This window comes from Crotalus tigris, unplaced genomic scaffold, assembly GCF_016545835.1.
Source record: "Crotalus tigris isolate CLP2741 ecotype Arizona unplaced genomic scaffold, ASM1654583v1 scf7180000021160.8983255:1529534, whole genome shotgun sequence".
NCBI classification, from domain to species: Eukaryota; Metazoa; Chordata; class Lepidosauria; order Squamata; family Viperidae; genus Crotalus; species Crotalus tigris.
This window is the reverse complement of record NW_024098373.1, coordinates 1,165,843-1,189,514: the sequence shown is the minus strand read 5'-3', so window position 1 is coordinate 1,189,514 and position 23,672 is coordinate 1,165,843. Positions and strand designations below refer to the sequence as shown.

At 43.2% G+C, this 23,672-nt stretch overlaps 1 protein-coding gene across 3 annotated transcripts in view; it reads right to left on the bottom strand.

The window, feature by feature from the left end:
- Positions 1–23,672, bottom strand: part of TAF3 (TATA-box binding protein associated factor 3) — a 159,796-nt gene that overhangs the window by 55,365 nt on the left and 80,759 nt on the right. The window contains exons 1-3 of one of the 3 annotated variants that reach the window (XM_039369506.1): positions 10,708–10,830; positions 5,582–7,389; positions 671–753 (exon numbers count right to left, since the gene is read on the bottom strand). In XM_039369506.1, the coding sequence (XP_039225440.1) occupies positions 671–753; positions 5,582–7,389; positions 10,708–10,741 (1,925 nt within the window). In that variant the 5' untranslated portion in view covers positions 10,742–10,830. Of the gene's footprint in view, positions 1–670; positions 754–5,581; positions 7,390–10,707; positions 10,831–23,672 lie in introns of those variants that run through there. The other 2 variants (XM_039369504.1, XM_039369505.1) reach the window with 2 other exon arrangements.

Genomic DNA, 23,672 nt, shown 5'->3' with positions numbered 1-23,672 from the left:
GCATGTACAAGAAGGCTTACATGCGTACACAATTCAATCTAAGCCCTTTTATCAAACCATACTATTAAACGATGTCTCATTTTCGGAGATCAACTCTCATGAAATAATAGTTACTATTTTGTTCGATGTCATACGAGCTGCCAACCCAGTTGTATAGTCAAAGTTGGTGTTCCATTTTTAAGCTAAACGTGATTAGGGGGCCTTGATTCTGAAGCATCATTACTTAAGCCTTTTAAGGTTTGTTTGCTGTCCTTGAGCAGGAAAACAAACAAAAAATTCTTAATCTGCCCGTACAATCGTGAAACAGGGATTACGCCCTTGGGTATAAAAGCTTTATTTAATTGGAAAAGTAAAAACAAAAAAAAGCCTAATTATCATGGCAACCAATGCTTGTGTATGTTTTTTCAGGAAATAAATTCATTAGGAAAAATGATAATACTCCAGGGGGTCTTCAAAGTCAGCCCTTTTATGACTTGTAAACGTCAACTCCCAGAATTCCTCAGCCAGCATGCCTGGCTGAGGAATTCTGGGAGTTGACGTCCACAAGTCATAAAAGGGCCGAGTTTAAAGACCCCGATATAGTCTATTAAATGGATTTCGCCACAAGTAGGAGACACCGGAGGAAACCACACCCACCAAGAGTTCATCAAATGGGTTATTTCTCACTTACATTTTGTCCTGGCCACCCACTCGCAGCGTCAGCCGGGGAATCACAGGCGATGGGGCAGGTATGACGGGTTCCACTTTGATCTGCTGAAGGTAACATATTCCAGTGTTAAAATAGGACAGTGGTGGCGAACCTATGGCACGGGTGCCAGAGGCGGCACTCAGAGCCCCCTCTGTGGGCACGCGCGCCATCGCCCCAGTCCTCGGCCTTCAGCTGGGTTTTATAAAACCTTTTCGCTTTAGGCCTCCGCCGCTTTGTGCAAAAAAAAAAAAAGGTTCAATCAATCAGTCAATTTCAACTTCTCGCGGGGAAAAAAAAATCTTGTAAAGTTGGAATTGATTGATTGAACTTTTTAGTCCCACCCAGTCTGCCGTCACCACCGCAGCCACGCCCAGCCAGTGGGCCACACCCACTCCATTGGCCATACCCACCCGGCACCCGATGATGCATAAGTGGGTTTGGGGTTGCAATTTGGGAACTCGCCATCACTGAAATAGGGTATCTGCTAGAGAGGAAAGTGTTCACGCTGTGTTGAATTGTGCAGAGCAGGGTGTCTCCAAAGTTGGCAATTTTAAGACTTGTGGACTTCAACTCCCAAAATTGACTCTAGGTGTCTAAAGAAGAGGTGTGGGGGGGAGGAACAGATCTACAGGTGGTTCTCAACTTATAACAGTGTGTTTAGCGACCATTCAAAGCTACAACGGCACTGAAAAAAAGTGACTGAGGACCATTTTTCACAGTTACGGCTTTTGCAACATCCCCACGATCGCGTGATCAAAATTCAGACGCTTGGCAACTGGCTTGTATTTATGACGGTTGCCGTGTCCTGGGGTCATGTGATCGTATTTTGCGGTCTTCTGACAAGCAGAATCAATGGAGAAGCCAGATTACACTTAACAATCGGGTTACTACCTTATCAGCTGTAGTGATTCACTACAGGGATACTGTAATGGTCATAAGTGTGAAAAACAAATCACTTTTTTTCAGTGCCTTTGACCAGTCATTAATCAAATGGCTGTAAGTCAAGGACTACCTATATATTCAAGGAAATATAAATGTGGGTATGCATGAAGAAGACCAGAAGTGATTTAGAGTGGAGTGGAGTGGAATGGAATAGAATAGCATAGAATAGAATGGAAAGTATGGAATAGAATGGAATGGAAAGGAAAGTATGGAATGGAATGGAATAGAATAGAATAGAATAGAATAGAATAGAATAGAATAGAATGGAATGGAATGGAAAGGAAAATATGGAATGGAATGGAATGGAATAGAATAGAATGGATTGGAATAGAATAGAATAGAATGGAATGGAAAGTATGGAATAGAATGGAAAGGAAAGTATGGAATGGAATACAGAATAGAATAGAATGGAATAGAATGGAATGGAAAGTATGGAATAGAATGGAAAGGAAAGTATGGAATGGAATAGAATACAGAATAGAATGGAATGGAATGGAATAGAATGGAAAGTATGGAATGGAATGGAACAGAATAGAAAGGGACCTTGGAGGTCATCTAGTTCAACCTCCTGCTCAGGCAGGAAACCCTATACCATTTCAGGCAAAGGGCTGTCCAGTCTCTTCTTAAAAGACTCCAGTGTTGGAGCATTCACAACTTCTGGAGGCAGGTTGTTCCACTGATTAACGGTTTTAACTATTTAAATGGACAAGGTTTTTTTTTTAATGTGAAGGGAGCATGAAGTCTCTACGATTAAAATTTAAAGAAATGCAATTCTGGAGCAAGCTGGGCATTTGGACTGGGAGAAGAATATTTACAGTGGATTACAAAACTTCCCAGTCCCCAAAGTGGCAATGTCCAGCAATGTCAGACTCCTTTGCCGCTAACTAAAAACACATTGTCCCTGGATTTGTCCAGTTTTATGTATAAGCAATACTTCTTTCACCTGAACTAATACTAGTAGTCCTATAAGCCCCTTATTGCAGTGTGTGCTGCACAGGATTTTTTTTTTTATTTTTTATTTATTTTTTGGCACTAATCTTCAAGGATTTAGCTTCTTTGCCACATACCTCAGGGCACCAACTGATAAAGCCTTAACTCTCCGTTTTTCTAGGACACCAACAGAGCAGCCTTGCAAAAAATGAAAATCACTCAAGAGATTTAAAAAAAAAAAAAAAGGGGGGGGGGAGAGAATTTATTTTCGAAATCCTGACTTCCAACGAAGAGATGGACTTTTTCCATCTTTTTTTTAAAAAAAAGAAAAATAATAATAATAAAAAGAAACGAGAGGAAGGCTTATCTCTGGAAATCGGTTTAAATTTTAATTTTTGCGGAGGGCCTCTTTCATGCAGCCCGGCTTTAAAGTTTTATCTTTTGACGGGGACTGTTCGCCAAAGCTAACAGGGAAGCTTTGTCAACGTAATCTGCCCGAGCTTATATTGCTTTCCTATAATACAATATATTTTAGGAGTATAAAGAATAGATTTTTTTTTTAATCGCTTGTAATGGTGTATTATAGTCCTAATAGCGTACTGGATGGTAACAGTAGGAGACGAGAACTAGTCACTAAGTGAGGGAAGAGCTCTTTTATTATTTTTCCCCCCTAAGTTTATTTTAATCATTTTTAGCACTTGATCCAGTAGTCGCAGCTTGGAACAGGATCCCCCTATCTGCTCTCAAAATCTGTTAATATTGTGAATACGGCAATTATGATAGCTCCCTTCCGCAGGTAAGATAATCATTCAGGGATATCTACCTGGGAGATTTACCCTACCAAACATGATTCCTGTAGGGATTTATAGAGCCGTTTCTTACGCCAAAGTATCCAACCTAGGAAAAAAATAAATGAATAAATAGAAGGAGCAGTGAGAAGGAAATACCAAGCCAGATAGAGCAGATTGGATCTCAGATACTTAAATCCCTTCTGTCTCCTTCAATGAGCTGGCTTTTTTTCCCACTGCACCACTGCCAAATAAGCCCGATAATCTGATAGTTGGAGTGAAATTTCTCTTTCTTTTTCCAGATTCTCCTTTTTCCTTGGTGTCTGTGTAGTTTAGAGAGAGAGAGAGAGAGAGAGAGAGAGAGAGAGAGAGAGAGAGAGAGAGAGAGAGAGAGAGAGAGAGAGAGAGAGAGAGAGAACACGTTGCCATTTCTGCAAAGAATCTCCCATTTGTACCCTAATGGTATTTTGTACGGGAGAGTCCACATCAACTCAAGAGGTTGTTAACCGGTTTGGTTGAGGTACTGGATGAGAAATGAGAAAATCTGAATGGTGCTGGTTCAGGAATTCTGGGAGTTGAAGTCCACAGGTCATGAGGGCAGTTGCCCACCCGCCCACCCGTGCATTAGGTCAAGGGTGAAGGTCCTGTGCCCCCTTCAATGGCATCTCTCATCTAATCTAATTAGATCGGTCTAATGAAATCTAGTCTAATGAAGAGAAGGACCAGGGGGGACATGATAGCAGTCTTCCAATATCTCAGGGGCTGCCCCAAAGAAGAGGCAGTCAAGCTATTCTCCAAAGCGCCTGAAGGCAGGACAAAGAAGCAACGGATGGAAACTCATCAAGGAGAGAAGCAACCTAGAACTAAGGAGAAACTTCCTGACAGTGAGAACAATTAATCAGAGGAATGACTTGTCTCCAGAAGTTGTGAATGCTCCAACACTGGAAGTTTTTAAGAAGAGACTGGACAGCCATTTGTCCAAAATGGTATAGGGTTTCCTGCCTGAGCAGGGGGTTGGACTAGATGACCTCCAAGGTCCCTTCCACGTCATTAGACGTGAGCCTCAGTCAAATTGACTGGCGCTGATGGCTGACACGGGTTGCTGCCAGCATCCTAGATATCAACCAGGTATCTCCTTAAAATGTAAGATGTTCCGAGTAGCGCAGTTTTTTTGTAGCATTGCTGGAGTTATTGCAGGAAGCTGCAGTTTTCTGAAATATTTTGCAAAGTTTTTGGACATAGTTCCCAGTGCCCCGATGACAATGGGTATCACTGTTACATGTTTCATCCATAATCGAGCAGTTTCGATGGCCAGGTCTGGATGAAACAAGTAACAGTGATATTATTATTATGGATCATCGCACAAAGTCCCCTGGCTTAAGCAAATGTCATCATTTTTAAGCGAAGCAATGGACACTGTAAAACAAGGTCACATGACTGTGGGACCACTGCTAACAGTCATAAATGTGAATGTTGTTTAGTCGCATCATTGTGGAGGGGGGCCAATCTTTAGAACTTCAACACAGATCCTTTAGTCCTCTTTTTCAGGCCAGACTTAACTTTTTCGGTATTGGTTAAGGGCTCAAGGACTATCTGTGGAAGGTTTTTTGTTTTTTTTTTTTTTAATTTTTTTAGAAAAGCAAAAGCTGCAAACGTATACAGGTAGTCCTCGACTTATGACCACAATTTGGGGCCAAGATTTACGTTGCCCAAGTGAGAAATTTGTTAAGGGAGTTTGGCCCCATTTTACGACTTTTCTTGCCAGATTTGTTAAGCCAATCCCTGCAGTTGTTAAATTAGCAACACGGTTGTTAAGTGAAGCCAGCTTCCCCCGTGGACTTTGCTTGTCAGAAGCTCTCAAAAGGGGACGCTGCGACCGTCATAAATGTGAGACAGTTGCCAAGCATCCGAATGCAAATCATGTGACCCTGGGGAGGCTGTAACGGTCGTAAGTATGAAAAATGGTCATCAGCCCCTTTTTTTCAGTGCCGTTGTAACTTTGAACTATCACTAAATGAACTATTGTAAGTTGAGGACTACTTGTATACGGTCCAACGATCTGCACTCTCCCCCTTTTGCTGTTTGCATCCCTGTTTTTCAGTTCAGAATTCGGCACACTTTTAAGCTAAATATATCATTAAACCCATTTTTTTTTTAAAAAAAATCAGCATATAATTTTGGACAACGAGGAAGGCGAGTCCCATCGCTCCCTCCTAACGTAGGAGAGACTTACTTTTTCGTGTTTGTGTTTCTCTTTCTCTTTCTCCTTCTTCTCCCGTTCCTTCTTCTCTTTCTCTTTCTCCTTCTCCCTCTTCTCCTTCTCTTTGTCCTTCTCCCGCTCTTTCTTTTTCTTCTTCTCTTTTTTGTCTTTTTTCTTCTCTTTGGGCTTTTCCTTCTCCTCGAACAGCTTCTCGGGAAGGACCGCAGAGGGGGGCTGCAGCAGGGAGGGGAGCTTCAGAGCGGTGGGGGTGCAGTACAAGGGGAGGGGCAGGTCTTTGGGAGGGAGGACCAGCGGGACTGACAAAGCTTTAGCCTTGTCCTTCGTTTTATCTTTCATTTTCTCCTTGTCTTTTTTCTCCCGGTCCTTTTTGCCTTTCTCTTTCTCCTTCTTCTTGTGTTTCTCGCGTTCTTTTTTGGGCCCGGGCTCTTTGATCTTCACTTTCGTGTCATCCTCAAAGTCCTTCATTTTGAACTTGAAAGAATCCAGGTCATCTTCTCTGATCAGGTCCTTCCACGCAAATTTGGCTTCTTTGCCTCCTTCCCTGTCTCGATCCTTCTCCTTGTTCTTCTCCTTGTCCTTGTTCTTCTCTTTGCTCTTCTCCTTATCCTTCTGCTTGTCTTTCTTTTTCATTTTGGTCTTCAGCTCTTTCTTCAGCTTCTTCTTCACCTCCACCGAGGCAGCCTGCTTGGTCTTCTCCTCGTAGATTTTGAGCAAAGGCTCGGGCGTGGGCGGAGAAGCCGAGGGAGACGAGAAATAAGGGAAGTTTGCCGGTAAATGCGCGTGAGGACCCAGGTTGGCTTTGCGGATCACCTCGTCAATGGAGTCGTCCATCGTCCATGAAATATCCGAACTTGAGGTTCCTCCACAAGGAGGAATCGGGGTGCTTCCTGCTTTATTCAAGCTGCTATTTGCAGAAACGGAAGCTTTCGGGATAGGAGGCTCAGACACAGAAAGTCTTTTGGGGCTCGTGAAAACGTCTCCTTCGGATTCGGACCCGGAGGAAAACTCAAACGGATCGGGATCCCGTTCTGCACACGCCCGGGCAATGACCGCGTCGATGGAATCGTCAATTGTCTTGTCAATCACAGTGAATTTCTTTCCTGGGTTCTCACTAGGGGCTTTGGCAGGTTCAGCTGGCATCAGCACTTGCTTAACCTGGAGAGTCTCTTTCCCCATCTTTTCACTCAAGACGACTAATGGGGTTTTAATCGGGGTCTCCTGCTTGATTGTAATCTGAGGAACCACGTGGATGGGAAGTTTCGGACTTTTCGGGCTTCGGGGACTCTTCGCTCGGCCCGCAGATTTTTTCTCCTTGGTTCCAATTTTGGGCGAGCGAATGGGGCTGCCCGTAACGGCCGGCGACGGGGAAACTTTGGGCGTTTTGGTCTTCTGCACCGGAGAGACGGTTTTCACCTTGGGTTTAGGAAGAAGGGCTTTGGGTTCGGGGGGTTTTGGGATGGGCAGCTGCGACTTTGCGATGGGAGCCAGGACTGGGGGCTCTGGAGAAGACAGCACCTGCTCACCGCTCTCCTGAGCGCAAACTGGGGAAAGCATTGGAGGCACCTTCTGGGTACTGATCGAGCTAAGAGGCTCGCGTGCCTCCAGGGTGACTTCGAGCGCCTCCCCCTTCGTGTTTGTTAGTTTGGGGCGCTTCGCCGCAGGCATTTCCTCGGACTCCGGGCTTTCTAAGGGCCTCTTGTTTAAGTAGTTTTCGTCGTTCACAGCCTCCTCTTCTTCCATTTCTCCTTCGTCCTCCAAAGGAACCTGCATGGCTTCGGCGGAAGTCCCTCCATCCGTTGGCACCTGTTCTTCTTCTTCCTCTGGAGTAAGAAACAAGAAAAGAGCAAGTTACTTTCCGGCTCCGAATGAGAAAATAGTTTAGGGCAGGGGGCCCCAAACCCCAGTCTGTGGACCAGCACCAGCAGTGGTGGGATTCAGCTGGTTCGCACCAGTTCGGGAGAACCGGTAGCTAAATTTACCTGAATTCGGAGAACCGGCTGGTTTCTGGAAATCCAGTCTAGGCCTCAGAGGCCTCCCAGGCCTAGAACAGCCCACCGGAAGTGCATGGATACCACTTCCGGAAGTCTGTTCTAGGCATCTGAATGGTCACTGAACGAACTGTTTTAAGTCGAGGACCACCTGTACCTGCACAAGTGAAGGTATACTGCTTTGAAAAGAATCAAGATGGCTGCATTATGCAAGGACAATTCTAGTGTTACTGCTGTCACACAAGAACTACACATTTCCTTTGCTCGTTTGCTTCTTGACAAAAGGCTTTTTCTGGCTCTATTTTTGGCAGCGTGGCAGCTGATGAACCATGCGTCCCTCTTCCAGTGACGTGACTGACAGCTCACAAAAACCCTCCCTCATCATGTCTATGTCCAATTTAATGAAGAGAAGGACTAGGGGTGACATGATAGCAGTCTTCCAGTATCTCAGGGGCTGCCCCAAAGAAGAGGGAGTCAAGCTATTCTCCAAAGTGCCTGAAGGCAGGACAAGAAGCAACGGATGGAAACTCATCAAGGAGAGAAGCAACCTAGAACTAAGGAGAAATTTCCTGACAGTGAGAACAATTAACCAGTGGAACAACCTGCCTCCAGAAGCGGTGAATGCTCCAATGGTAGAAGTTTTTAAGAAGAGACTGGACAATCATTTGTCCAAAATGATGTAGGGTTTCCTCCAAGGTCCCTTCCAACTCTGTCATTCTATTCTGTTTTATTTTGGGCCTCAGGCTGTGTGATGCCCCTCTGGATGGAGGTGGCTTTCTACCTTTGATGCATTTACAGAAATGTTTAGGGGAGCTGGGTGTGTTTAGATTAGAAGGCTGAGTTTGGGAAAGGGTCTCTCTGAAGGTCTAGGGAGATTCTCAATCATCCAGGTCGTGCTTCTCCCAAAGGTGCTTTTCCAAAAAATAAAAAATAAAAAAGGCAACTGGACGTTCTTGGTTCTTCTCCTTTGAAAACGTTTCAAGGCAGAACAAGAAGCAACGGATGGAAACTAATCAAGGAGAGAAGCAACCTAGAACTAAGCAGAAATTTACTCAGAACAATTAATTAGTGCAGTGTTTCCCAAACTTGACAATTTTAAGGCTGGCTGTGGAATTCTGGGAGTTGAAGTCCACATGCCTTAAAATTGTCAAGTTTGGGAAACACTGAATTAGTGGAACAACCTGCCTCCAGAAGTGGTGAATGCTCCAACATTGGAGGTTTTTAAGAAGAGACTGGACAACCATTTGTCTGAAATGGTTTTGGTTTTCCTGCCTGAGCAGGGGGCTGGACTAGATGACCTCCAAGGTCCCTTCCATCATCATCATCATCATCATCATCTTTAAAGCGCTCGAATAAAAAGCCAGCCACAGATACCATCTGAGAAACAACCGAACATGCATTTGCTGGGTGCATTCTACTTATTATAACAAACTTTGCTTCTCCTGTTTTGAACCGCTCTCCAAAAATCCCATTTTAGTTTTGGTTTGCCTTCAAACCTTTGGAGCGGGACTTTCCTTTTCCTCTAGAATGTGTCAAAGGCCCAGATTTAGGAGACTTGAGTCAAGAGCCTTGGGTCTAAACATAAATTTGTGCCAGCAGCCGCAAATTAAGTAAAAACAAAAAAACCCTAAAACAAGTTAAGCTTTTCCCAAGGCCCGGAGGATTTACGGCAACAGGTCCAAAGTGGAAAGTCTGCCTGGGGGGGATAAAGCCTTCTGTTTTATTTAGCCTTCCATAAGAAACAGAAATTTGTTAGTTCAGTTTTGCTTGGATGGACATACAGTATATGTTTTTGTCCTTAAAAAAAAAGAGAGAGAGGAGGAGGAGGAGGAGGAGGAGGAGGAGGAGGAGGAGGAAGAAGAAGAAGAAGAAGAAGAAGAAGAAGAAGAAGAAGAAGAAGAAGAAGAAGAAGAAGAAGAAGAAGAAGAAGAAGAAGAAGAAGAAGAAGAAGAAATAAATCAAATCAGCCTCTTGTGTCCTGGCATCTACTAGAAATAGACTGTGCTGCTGGATTTGGTGCAGGTTCCAAAAACTGGGTTTAATCACTGCCTGATCTTTTCGGGGAATGAAATATACTCATATTTCCCTAGGGTGGTGTGATTTAAAAGAGAAATGAGATGAGTTAGAAAAATATTTCAAATTCGTAGGTTTGACCTCAATGTTACAGACAGTTGTCCAGTGCAGAGGTGAAAGAAAAAGAATTATCTTAACACTCCTGTAACAAAGATGACTAGGGGACTGGAGGCTAAAACATACAAAGAACAGTTGCAGGAACTGGGGATGTCTAGTTTAATGAAGAGAAGGACGAGGGAGGACATGATAGCAGTGTTCCAATCTCTCAGGGGCTGCCCCAAAGAAGAGGGAGTCAAGCTATCCTCCAAAGCGCCTGAAGGCAGGACAAGAAGCAACGGATGGAAAGTAATGAAAGAGAACACCGGAAGCTGGAACAAACACTATTTCTGAAGGAAGATACAAATTATGAATCTGGTCAACCTATAAAATTTGCCCTAACTTTCTTGATCCTGCTGCAGTATTTAATAACATTTATTGGAGGATGTCAGAACCAGGACAAACCATGCAATGAGAAGAGTAATCAAGATTAAGTCATGGCTAGGGTTTTTTGGGTTTTTTTTTGTTAGTAAGCAGACTTCCACAAAAGTAGCCAAAACGTTAAAGATAACACTTATGTCTTTATGTTCAGATATTGTGAACATGTATTTTAACCTGGAAAATTGCTCTGGAAAACATGCTAATATGCGTCAATACGGTGAAGGTGTTTCAAAATGATTAATTAATTAATTTTATGCCACCTATCCCCCCCTATAAAGAGACTCTGGGCAGCTATTAATAAAAACAGTTCACGGTTTGGGAGGGAAGATGAAGTTATCTCACAAACCGTCAAAAAATTAGAGCTTAATGATTTAAATATTAGAATAAAAACATGAAAGTGGAACCCAGGCTGAAGATACTGGAATAATCTAAACGGACAGTTCAATCTTTCTTTCTTCCTTTTTTTTTTTTGTACTTGCGTATAGTTCAGTTAGAATTCATAATCAATTTATGTCGCATGATATAGAACATGTTAGTGAGCTGAATGTGTGCGTGTAATGACTGGCTAAATTAACTTGGATATGTTGAAATGTCTATTACCTGTTTCCACGTGTAATAATTTGATAACCCTCATTCCCTTAGCACCCCTTCCAGGCTTGTCTGTGAATTGTTCAGCTAATGGCCAAAGACTCGGGAGAAAATTCTCTGAATAAAGAACAAAGAGATTTTTAGCCATTAAAAAACAGACCCTACAACATGTGAATTTTCAGTCGAAAGGCTAAAAATACACTTTATACCAGTTCAAACACTCAGTACTGAACTAATACAGGTAGTCCTCAACTTACGGCCATTTGTTTAACGACGGAATCAAAGTTACAACAGCACTAAAAAAATGACCTAGGACCGTTTTTCACTTACGACCACTGCAGCGTCCCCATAGTCATGTGATCAAAACTTGAACACTTGGCAACTGGCATGTACTTATGACAGTTGCAGCGTCCTGGGGTCGTGTGATCCCCATCTGTGACCTTCCCAGCTGGTTTCTGACTAGCAAAATCGATGGGGGGGGAACCCGATTCGCTGAACAACTGTACGATTCACTTCACAGCTGCAGTGACTTTCTTAACAGCTATGGCAAAAAAGGTCATAAAATGGAGCAAAACTCACTTAACAGCTGCCTTGCTCAGCAATGGAAATGTTGGGCTCAACTCAATTTATAACTTTTTTTTGAAAATGTGTTTTCCTGGATTTTTATTGTTGTTATTCTGTCTCTCACTGTTAAAATAAATCTGCCATTAAAATTATAGATCAGGGGTCTTCAAACCTGGCCCTTTTATGACTTGTGGAATTCAACTCTCAGAATTTCTCAGCCAGGCATGCTGGCTCAGGAATTCTGGGAGTTGAAGTCCAGAAGTCATAAAAGGGCCAGGTTTGAAGACCCCTGTCTTAAATCTAACAAACAAAATGGAGGCTGGCTGAGGAATTCTGGGAGCTGAAGTCCACCAGTCATCAACGGGCCAAGTTTGAAGACCCCTGTCTTAAATTTAGCAAACAAAATGGAGGTTGGCTGAGGAATTCTGGGAGTTGAAGTCCACAAGTCATAAAAGGGCCTAGATTGAGGACCCCTGTCTTAAATCTAACAAACAAAATGGAGACTAACTGAGGAATTCTGGGAGTTGAAGTCCACAAGTCATAAAAGCGCCTAGATTGAGGACCCCTGTCTTAAATCTAACAAACAAAATGGAGACTAACTGAGGAATTCTGGGAGTTGAAGTTCACAACTCATAAAAGGGCCAAGTTTGAAGACCCCTGTTACAGACTGATTCATTTCTTTGTCAGTGGGCAAACGTACAAAATCAGAAGGGGATCAAATATTTTTTCCCTTCACTCTACTTGTATTCTTCTTTATTGCTGCTGTATAGTAGAGCTCCCCAACCTTTGCGGACTGATGGGGGGGGTGTGGCGGTTCCAAACGGCTCAAGGCCTGGTAATGGGCCGTGGCACAGGGCTTGGGGACCCTTGCTGTACAGAAAGTCCTCGCTTACCAACCACTTAGTCAGTGGCCATTCCAAGTTACCACAGCGCTGCAAAAAGAGACTTACGACCGGGTCCTCAAAGTTGTAGCCGTCGCAGTGTCTCTTGGTCGTATGATCGCCATTCGCGACCTTCGCAGGCGATTTCCATCAACAGAAGATCCAATCCACTTCCCGTTCAATCATCAATCAGGGCTGCCCTAACCAGAGACCTCCACAGAGCAAACTCACGGTGTATTCCTTATTTAAACATATTTCCTTTTTTTCCTCTGGTTAAAAATGAAATTATTAGCAAAGACAAGGTAATTAGGCCGTGACAACTTGTCTGCCACAGCCAATCAATAATAGGAGCAGATTAACTAAACTGACGGTCTGTACGATGATGATGGGTTATAAATGGCTAGAGATTGAGAGAGAGAGAGAGAGAGAGAGAGAAAGAGAGAAACTGACTGGCAGAAAAAGGAGCCTTTTCTAACATATCCACAATTAAAAAAAAAGAAGAAAAAAAAGAAGAGAACTTTAAAATGCTATATAAGCAAGCTAACCTGAAATGACACCTAATATTATAAATGGCCTAATCTATATGTTAATATGGTTGTATCACAGAAATGCAGCAAGACTAAGATAACAATATGACTTTGGGGTTTCTATGGCTACCATCCTGAGTGAATGCGCCAGCGAGGGCCTTGCAAGGCGGACACCACAAGGGGGGGGGCTTTCCGGGGGCTTCTCTTTTGCTTATTTATGATATGATTTATGATAACGACCACGTCTCCCATTTTCTCCCCTCGTCTGGGTACAATAAATTGCCGTTGTTAATCTCCTTTTTTGGGGTGGGGTGGGGGTGTTTCAGGCCTGATTACAATAATAGAACAGGAGCCCAGATATGGTAATAGAGGGAGCATTAAGGTGAGAGTCCTCAGCCCCGCTCATTCCTTACAAAAATAGAAGTATGAATTTGGAGATCCTCAGAGGCAATGTCAGGAAAGTGGACTATTTCAGGGATTTTTTTGATTTTTTTATTTTTTGCTTGGAGCGTTTTCGGTTCGGGGAATTTACGAGCCTTCTCCAATTCAATTCTCTCTTGCCCTTTTCCCAGAAGAAGAAGAAGAAGAAAAAACTTGTTTGGAAAGGTAAAGCCTGGGAACTCTAATGGAACTTGGGATTTCTGACGTGTCCTGCCACCGGGGTGTGTGTGAGAATGGGAGAGCCACATCCACACACATGAAAGAGGGAGAAAAAGAAAAAAACAACAAGCCCGTGTGTGGGAAGTCCTTAGTCAGCTTTTATACTCTGTATTTATCGAGGTAATAGCGTTGGGGAAGGAGTTTTCCAGCTGGCACTTGAGACGGAAAACATGTTTTATCCCAGTGCAACTCCCAACTCATTTAAAAGAGAAACTCAGAAAGAAAACAAACAGAAGGCAGTCGACAATTGTGGTTCGCTTGGGACAAACCTCGGAGAGGAAGCTTTATTCATTCATTGTTTCTGAGACATTTTTTCAGGGGAAATCTTTACCAGCTTTACAGGTAGTCCTCGACTTACAACCGTTTGTTTAATGACGGTTCAAAATTACAACGGCCCTGAAAAAAGTGACCTAGGACCAGTTCCTCACCTTTGCGACCGTTGCAGCGTCCCTTGCGGTCAGAATTTGGGCGCTTGGCAACGGGCCTGTACTTCTGTCGGTAGGCAAGACAGTGGTTAAGTGGGTTTTGCCACATTTTACGAACTTTCTGGCCACAGGTTGTTAAGTGAGTTGTGTTGGCGTTAAAAAAAACTGGCTTCCCTTTATCGACTTGGCCTGTCAGGAGCCAAGTGGGAAGGTTAACAATGGCAATCACACGACCCCCGGGCCACTGCAACCATTATAATAACAACCACAACAACAACAACAGGCAGTGCCTGGAGACAGCAGAATAGACGAGAAAGAACTGGAGAAGATAACAAAATACAAAGACCTACAAATAGAAATAGAAAGACTGTGGCAAAGGCAAGCAAGGGTAGTACCAATAGTCATAGGCTCCTTGGGTGCAATCCCAAAACAACTGGAGCACCACTTGAACACCATCATCGGCCTTGACAAATTCGCCATTAGTCAATTGCAAAAGGCGGCCTTATTAGGAACTGCTTCCATCCTGCGACGATACCTGTAATACCATCAAACATCCACATCTGCCTATCCCAGGTCCTGGGTAAGGACTCGATAGGTAGACAAAATGCCAAATCCAGTCTGAACATCCGGCCGACTGTGCGATGATCCATAATGACAACAACAACAACAACCACAATTAAATGAACGGCTGTAAGTCGAGGACTACCTGTGATAGAACCTTCAATGATATAAAAAGGGGGTAGAAAGCTAGGATAAACTATCACCTGGGAAAACAGTGACACCCCATTAGTGAAAGCAGGGACCCACGAAATCTCACAGGCTAATCAGCGTCACGCACTGATTTGCTTTAGGAGAGAATATAGAGATTTTCGCCTACTGAGCAGTTGAATTCCAAATATAAAGGCAAACAAAAACTCAAAATACAACATTATCTGAAGTGGGGATGGACAAACCTTTGCCAGATCACATATAGCTTTTTTGGGGAGGAGGGATTAAAAGGCTGTAACACAGACAAGGTGGAATCATGGAGACAAGAAAGGGTGGGTTTCAGGTACGATTAAGTCTTTCTTCAGACATATTTTACAGCTTACAGCAGTGGTTCTCAACCTTTTTAATGCCGCGACCCCCAACCGGTCGTAAGCCGAGGACTACTCAACCGGTCGTTAAGTCGAGGACTACTCAACTGGTGCAGCACCATTTGCAGAATGGGACTTTTGGCGGGCTCAGCAGGGCAGAGACAGCCTGGACAATTCCTATTGGCTTTTGAAAGCCAATAGAATTAGACTCTATTCAAGAGAGTCTATTCTATTGGCTTTCAAAAGCCAATAGAATAAAAGGGAGTAGCACAGCTAAGGAAAAGGGGAAAAAAATGGCGGATTGCGTTGTTTGCCGACCCCCGTGAAATGGTCGTTCGACCCCAAATGGGGTCCCGACCCACAGGTGGAGAACCACTGTCTTACAGTAATATTTCTCCCGGCTTCCTATTTCAAAATGATGAGAAAAATCTACCCTAGGTTTTCAATAATCAGATGTGACTCTGAAGGTCAGCAAAAGTGTGCAGGGGGCTGTATGTCGCTTTGGGCTGATTTACAGGATTATTTCAACTGCGGTGCCAACTCCATTGCGTCAGATGAGGGATACAGTATAGGCCAGGGGTAACTGGCAACTTTGGCTCTTTTATGACTGGTGGACTTCAACTCCCAGAATTCCTGAGCCAGCCATGCTGAGGAGAAAGGGAGGGGTTTCCAAGCTGAGCCATGCTGGCTGAGGAATTCTGGGAGTTGAAGTCCACAAGTCTTAAATTAGCCAAGGTTGAGGAGCCCTGATATAGGGCAGGGGTGGACAACCTTGGCTCTTTTATGACTGGTGGACTTCAACTCCCAGAATTCCTGAGCCAGCCATGCTGAGGGGAAAGGGAGGGGTTTCCAAGCTGAGCCATGCTGGCTCAGGAATTCTGGGAATCGAAGTCCATGAGTCATAAAAGAGCCAAGGTTGCCTACCCCTGGTATAGGCAGTCCCCGACTTAAAACAGTTCATTTAGTGACTGTTCGAAGCTACAACAGCATTGAAAGAAGTGACTTATGATAACTGTTCACAGTTATAATGGTTGCAGCATCATCAGGGTCATGTGATCAAAATGCAGACGCTTGGCAACCACCTCATATTTATGACGGTTGCTGTGTCCTGGCTTCATGTGATCACCTTCTGCGACCTTCCGACAAGCCACGTCCATGAGGAAGCCAGATTTGCTTAACAACGGTCTCTTTACTTTAACACCTGCAGTGATTCATTTAACGACTGTGGCAAGAAAGATCATAAAATGGGGCAAAACTCAACTTTCTGTGATTACACAGGAATTTGGGGCTCAATTTCATTACATGTTCAAAGCCCACTTGCGAAAAGAGCCTAGAATTTGAAAGAAAAAAAAAACCAAACCTGAAATGAAAAGATATTAGCATCTGCAGAACACATCTCTGCCGAGTTATTTCTATACAGTGGCAGAATAAGACAAATTGCCTATGTGTGCAAACAAGTTGTTCCGCTTCCACTAAAGTAAGCTGAAGGCACTTTAAAATAATCAATAAAGACACTTCACGTTTAACACGCCGTGAGATCAGAGAGAAATATTCATAATTCTGTTAGCCAGGCACTTTTTGACTCAGCAGGCACCATGTTTGGATTCAGCTGGATCTGTAGAGCTAAAAATATGATGGAACTGTCACTGCATTTTGTTTCTAAGAATCACAGCGTCAACACAGTCCCAGGGATGGTCTCGGGTCCTTCTGGAAGATTCAACTGTACCACACCTTTAAGCTAAATTAACGGTTACTCTTTTGTTTCACTGGAATCTATCTGGATTGAAGTTCATGGAAAAGTTGGAGCTTTCCTTACCAACTATAAAGAAACCAAGAAATTATTGATAAATAATTTATTCGGGATACCACTGATAACCTAAAATGGCATTTTCTTATTAAGGTCCATTTGCAAATCTAATTAGGGACTGCCTATTTTTAGCATAATGTAGCAAATAAAAGCATTGGGTGCTCACCCTTAATGAATTAATATATCTAATCCACTGAAGACTACAGCCGTTGCCGTGAGTGGTGCTATAATGGGAAGAGGTATAAAATCTATGCTACCATGAATTTTTACTCCATTCCAGTGGACATCAGCTGAAGATAATCTGCCTGAGGAAGCATAAAGAAGACTAAAGCTGTGATAAACCTGTGCTTCATAGGCCCCCTAGTAAATTGACCATGTTGGTTACGGATAATGTGAATTATATGAAGGAAGGTGAATATACATGTCCCAGGATAATGTTGCAGGATCCAATCTGGGTCGGTCACCGGGACCAGAGGTGAATTATAATCTAATACTTGAGAAAGGAGAAAGAGAATAAATTGGGAAAGGCATAAAAACTGTGTTGTTCAGTCGCTAAGTCGTGTCCGACTCTTCGCAACCTTGTGCTCCACGGTCTCCTAGAGTTTGCCCAAATCAGGGGTAGGCAACCTTGGCTCTTTTATGACTCATGGACTTTAACTCCCAGAATTCCTAAGCCAGCCATGCTGAGGGGAAAGGGAGAGGTTTCCAAGCTGAGCCACGCTGGCTCAGGAATTCTGGGAGTTGAAGTCCACCAGTCATAAAGTGGACTACGCCCAGGCCAGAGGTAGGCAACCTTGGCTCTTTTATGACTCGTGGACTTCAACTCCCAGAATTCCTGAGCCAGCCATGCTGAGGGGAAAGGGAGAGGTTTCCAAGCTGAGCCACGCTGGCTCAGGAATTCTGGGAGTTGAAGTCCACCAGTCATAAAAGAGCCCAGGTTGCCTACCCCTGGCCGAAATGCGTGTTCAATTGCACCAATGACACTATCCAACCATCTCATCGTCTGCTGTCCTCCTTCTCCTTTTGCCTTCCATCTTTCCCAACATCAGGGTCTTCTCCAAGGAGGCCCCTGTTCTCATTTGGTGGCCAAACTATTTGAGCTTCAGATTCCATATCGGTCCTTCAAAGGAACAGTCAAGGTTGATTCCCTTTAGGATGGACTGATTGGATCGCCTTGTAGTCCAAGGGAAACTCTCAAGAGTCTTCTCCAGCTCCACGATTCGTAAGCATCAACCCTTCGGCGCTCAGCTTTCCTTAGAGTCCAACTCTCTCATGTATTATTGCTGAGAAAACCAAAGCTTTCACTACAAGAGAGTCTCCAACTTACAACAATTTCGCTTGGTCGCTCAACAGCGAGAAACTGGTGACGCGGCCACAGCAGCACCTGCATTTTCTGCGTCGCATGAGAAAAGCACATCTTCCTTCCCCTGTCCTGACCACTTTCTACAGGGGGACGATCGAGAGCATCCTGTCATACAGCATCACAGTCTGGTTTGGAAGCATCCCTGCTTCAGATAGGAAGGCGGTGCAGAGAGTGGTGAGGACAGCCGAAAAGATCATTGGCAGCTCCCTCCCTTTCATCCAGGACATAGCACAGAAGTGTTGCTTGAGCAGGGTCCGCAAGATTATCTGGGACACTACACATCCTCTTCACGGACCTATTTTCCTTGTTCCCTTCCGGGAGGAGGGGGCTCCGTGGTATCCATAGCAGAACATCCAGATTCAGCCATAGTTTCATTCCATACAGCATTAACCTTGCGAACTCTCAAGCTTTCTCCTTCTGTTATATATTCAAGATGGACAGTATTTAATATTTATTTGCTATGTATATGTAGGGGTGTGGGTCTATACCAGGGGTTCTCAACCTTGGCAACTTTAAGACATGTGGACTTCAACTCCCAGAATTCCTCAGCCAGCAAAGCTGGCTGAGGAATTCTGGGAATTGAAGTCCACAAGTCTTAAAAGTTGCCAAGGTTGAGAACCCCTGGTCTATACATATGTTGTTCATAGTATGTTTAGGTGTGTGTCATGTATGTGTTTCACTTTGAGAGCGGGCAACTAAATTTCATTTTTGATGTGTGCCGTTGTGCCCACAGTAAAAAAAAAAAAAGGACAATAAAGCTTATCTTATGTGACCATTTTTTCATCCTTATGACCACTGCATCATCCTCGTGGTTATGTGTTCAAAATTCCAGCGCTTGGCAACTGGTTCATATTTAGGAAGGCTGAGGTGTCCCGGGGTCATGTGTGTATCGCCTTTTCCGATCTTCCGACCAGCAACCTCAATAGGGAAATCAGATTCACTTAACAGCACCATGTTACTAAATCAGTGGTTCTCAACCTTTTTAATGCCGCGACCCCCAACCGGTCGTAAGTCGAGGACTACTCAACTGGTCGTAAGTCGAGGACTACTCAACTGGTGCAGCACCATTTGCAGAATGGGACTTTTGGCGGGCTCAGCAGGGCAGAGACAGCCTGGACAATTCCTATTGGCTTTTGAAAGCCAATAGAATTAGACTCTATTCGAGAGAGTCTATTCTATTGGCTTTCAAAAGCCAATAGAATAAAAGGGAGTAGCACAGCTAAGGAAAAGGGGGGGAAAATGGCGGTCTGCGTTGTTTGGCGACCCCTGTGAAATGGTCGTTTGACTCCAAATGGGGTCCCGACACCATAGGTTGAGAACCACTGTACTAGATTGAAAACTCCAGTGATTGACTTAAAGAACTGTGGCAAGGAAGGTCACTTAACCAACGTGTGAGTTGACAACAGGCATATTTAGCTCAATTGTGGTCGTAAGCTGAGGGCTACCTTGTAGTGTACAGTTGTACTACATACTACCTTGTAGTATGCAGTTGTAGTATACAAGGTAGTCCTCAGCTTACGACCACAATTTGTTGGCAAGGTGATGCCTCTGCTTTTTAATATGCTGTCTAGGTTTTGCCATAGCTTTTTACATTGCAAAATAAAAAGATGCATTTCTACAGAAGAGAATATATGAATCTCTGAGCTTGGTGGCCTGCCTGCAGACCTTCCCTTACCCAAACAGGGAACAACATCAATGCGCCATCAGTAAAAGATCATTAAAGATCGGTAAAAGATCATTAAGGGTCAGTGAAAGATCAATGCATCAGTAAAAAGATGTATTTTAAAGCAGGACCCACAACAAGGCCTGGCCTCTGATGTTCTCGGCGACCTTGACCAGAAAGAAAATGAAGGGAAAAAAACAACAAGGAGGAGGAGGACCTGAGGCTCTGAAAGTATTTTAGCATGAGCTTTGAATAATTATCCTACAATATGAGTTTCCTGATTAATTGCTTCAGATAAGGTCTCCTTTTACTAGCTGGCCTCCAGTGACTCTGCCTACTTCCCATAATCACTTGTGTCTCGTCTCCCCCCCCTCCCTTGCACACTGGGAACAGCTGAGAGGGAAAGAAAGAAAGAAAGAAAGAAAGAAAGAAAAAAACCCCGAGATACACAATTCCATTACTTGAGGATTAGCCAGAAGATAACCTTACGTATTCCATTACTGACCACGATTTGAGTAATTATGCAATCAAACGGAGTCACTTTGAAAGATACCTTAATTGTTTTCCCAGGTTTGCTCAAGCTGTGCATCCAGCTGAGGGAAGCTGCATCTGTCCACGGCGCAGAAAATGCGTTCAGAGGGCCAAAGGGAAATGTAATGAGAAATCGGGCCAATTTTCAGAAAGCTAATTAAACTTTCAAAGGAACGTTCTAGAAAGAAGGGAGTTAACAATCTACTCGGGCCAACAGGTGCCCTACATTCCTCAGAATGGAACAGAACAGAACAGGTAGTCCCTGACTTACGGCCGTAATGGAGGTAGTCCTTGACTTACGGCCGTAATGGAGGTAGTCCTTGACTTACGGCCGTAATGGAGGTAGTCCTTGACTTACGGCCGTAATGGAGGTAGTCCTTGACTTACGACCGTATTGGAGGTAGTCCTTGACTTACGACTGTAATGTAGTCCTTGACTTATGACCGTAATGGAGGTAGTCCCTGATTTACGACTGGCTTACGACCGTAATGGAGGTAGTCCCTGACTTACGGCCGTAATGGAGGTAGTCCTTGACTTACGACCGTATTGGAGGTAGTCCTTGACTTACAACCGTAATGTAGTCCTTGACTTACGACCATAATGGAGGTCGTCCCCAATTTACAACTGGCTTACGACTGTAATGGAGGTAGTCCCTGACTTACGACCGTAATGGAGGTAATCCCTGACATGACCGTAATGGAGGTAGTCCCTGACTTACGACTGTATTGCAGGTAGTCCCTGACTTATGACCATAATGGAGGTAGTCCTTGACTTACGACCGTAATGGACCGGGGGTTGGGGACCCCTGGTCTAAGTGACTATTGTTTCTTATTTTCTTCCATTTCAATCTTACGATGGACGACTGGATTTTTTTTCCCTTTTCAAATCTTGTACTGTATATGGTCAAAAGTTGCAAGATGGTGGCACATGGCCTGTAGCACCAGTCTTTGGGAAACCCCAGAATTAATGTTAGCATTTTATACATTGCTTGCTGTTCCTCCGATCATCTTAATATTTATTTCACGTGTCGTTTTACACCATGGATTATCAGTGGAAAACACTACCTGGATTGCTAACTAATATTTTTTTTTCCTGTTTGTTTTAATTAGGTAATTGTCTGACTTTGAAAACGAAGCTTTTTTAAAAAGGAAAAAAAAAAGATTGATGGGCCACCCCGTCACAGGCCCCTGGGTGGGCAAAAATCTCCTGATTTAATTTATCCTCAAAACATCCCTGCAAGGTAACTTGCAATCCACCCCCTCCCACTGCAGAGATGGGAACTGAACATTGAGATAAGGGTCTTGTGTAAAGCCACCCAATGAGGAGACAGCTGAGGCTGGATTAATTAGCTAATTGAAATATATATTACTAAACTCAATGGAAGCACTGTTTTGAGGTTACTGAAATGAAAAACAGCACCCTCTCTTCTCATACAATGCAGACAAATTACTTAACTGCTGGAAAGACCCTTTCAGTGTGTAGCCTCAATCAAGAGATATACAAAGATAGCTTATTAGAATTTGCCCTGAAAAAAAACAAACAAAGCAATTATTGAAAAAAATGGTAAAAGGACCTGAAATTGTTTACTACGACCCACAGGGCTAATGATCTAAAACTGATATTGGCACTCAAGATTCTCAAATATTCTTTTCTGCTGTAGTCACAATACCCGTTATTGTTTATTAATACCTGTGTGTCTGCTCGGTTATATCTGAGGATCGGTGTCAAGTCATTTCTAGCTGAAACAGACTGAAATGAGGATATGATCTAACCAGGGTCATTTCAACCTGTGATGGGCAGCAAATAAATTTGAGAATAAAAGTAATAATAACATACTCTGGGACTTTAGAATTCAAACCGGCAGACACCTGCCACGTAATACCCCAGACTTAGCAATTGCTGATAAGAAAGACAAAAACGTCTGGATAGTGGACATGGCAGTACCTAGAGACAGCAGAAGAGAAGGAACTGGAGACGATAACAACATACAAAGACCCATAAATACAGGTACTCCTCGATTTACGATCACAATGGAGTCCAAAAGTTCTGTTGGTGAGAAGTTGTCCCATTTTAAGACCGTTCTTGCCACAACTGTTAAGTGAATCACTGCAGTTGTTAAGTAAGTAACAGGGTTGTTAAGTGAATCCGGTTCCCCCATTGACTTTGCTTGCCAGAAGGTCAGAATAGAATAGAATAGAATAGAATAGAATAGAAAATATGGAGTGGAGTGGAATAGGGAATAGAATAGAATAGAATAGAATAGAATAGAATAGAATAGAAAATATGGAGTGGAGTGGAGTGGAATAGGGAATAGAATAGAATAGAATAGAAAATATGGAGTGGAGTGGAATAGGGAATAGAATAGAATAGAATAGAATAGAATAGAATAGAATAGAATAGAATAGAAAATATGGAGTGGAGTAGAGTGGAATAGGGAATAGAATAGAATAGAAAATATGGAGTGGAGTGGAGTGGAATAGGGAATAGAATAGAATAGAATAGAATAGAATAGAATAGAATAGAATAGAATAGAAAATATGGAGTGGAGTGGAATATAGAATAGAATAGAATAGAATAGAAAATATGGAGTGGAGTGGAATATAGAATAGAATAGAATAGAATAGAAAATATGGAGTGGAGTGGAGTGGAATAGGGAATAGAATAGAATAGAATAGAATAGAATAGAATAGAATAGAATAGAATAGAATAGAAAATATGGAGTGGAGTGGAGCAGAACAGAATAGAAAATATGGAGTGGAGTGGAGTGGAGTGGAGTAGAGTAGCGTAGAGTAGAATAGAATAGAATAGAATAGAATAGAAGCTGGAAGGGACCTTGGAGGTCTTCCAGTCCAGCCCCTGCTCAAGCAGGAGAACCTATACTGTCTCAGACAGGTGAATGTCCAGTCTCCTCTTAAAAATCTCCACTTGACCTGCAATATGGTCAAAACTGAATACAGGCAGTCCTCGACTTACAACAGTTCATTTAGTGACAATTCAAAGTCACAAAGGATTTCTGACTGCTTTTCACACTTACAACTGTTGCAGCATTCCCAGACAAGCAACGTCAAGGGGGAAGTCAGATTCAACTGTGTTACTAATGTAACAACTGCAGTGATTCACTTAACAACTGTGGCAGGAAAGGTTGTAAAATGGGGCAAAACTCACCTAACAAATGTCTCACTTAGCAATGGAGATTTTGGGCTCCATTGTGGACCTAAGTCAAGGACCTATATCTGTACAGGTATTCCTCGACTTACAACAGTAATTGAGCCCAGTATTATGGTTGTAAATCACTGTGGTCATACGTCAAGGCATTGTGTGACAGGACCTGATTTTTTGGCATTTTTTGCAGCAAACACTGTGGTCCTTAAGTTAATCCATTTTAGTTGATGGGCTTTTTTTTCTTTTTCTTTTTTTGCTGGACATCAGAAAGAAATGTTAGGAAATGGCACAAAATGGCAAAAATCACAGTCATGTGAT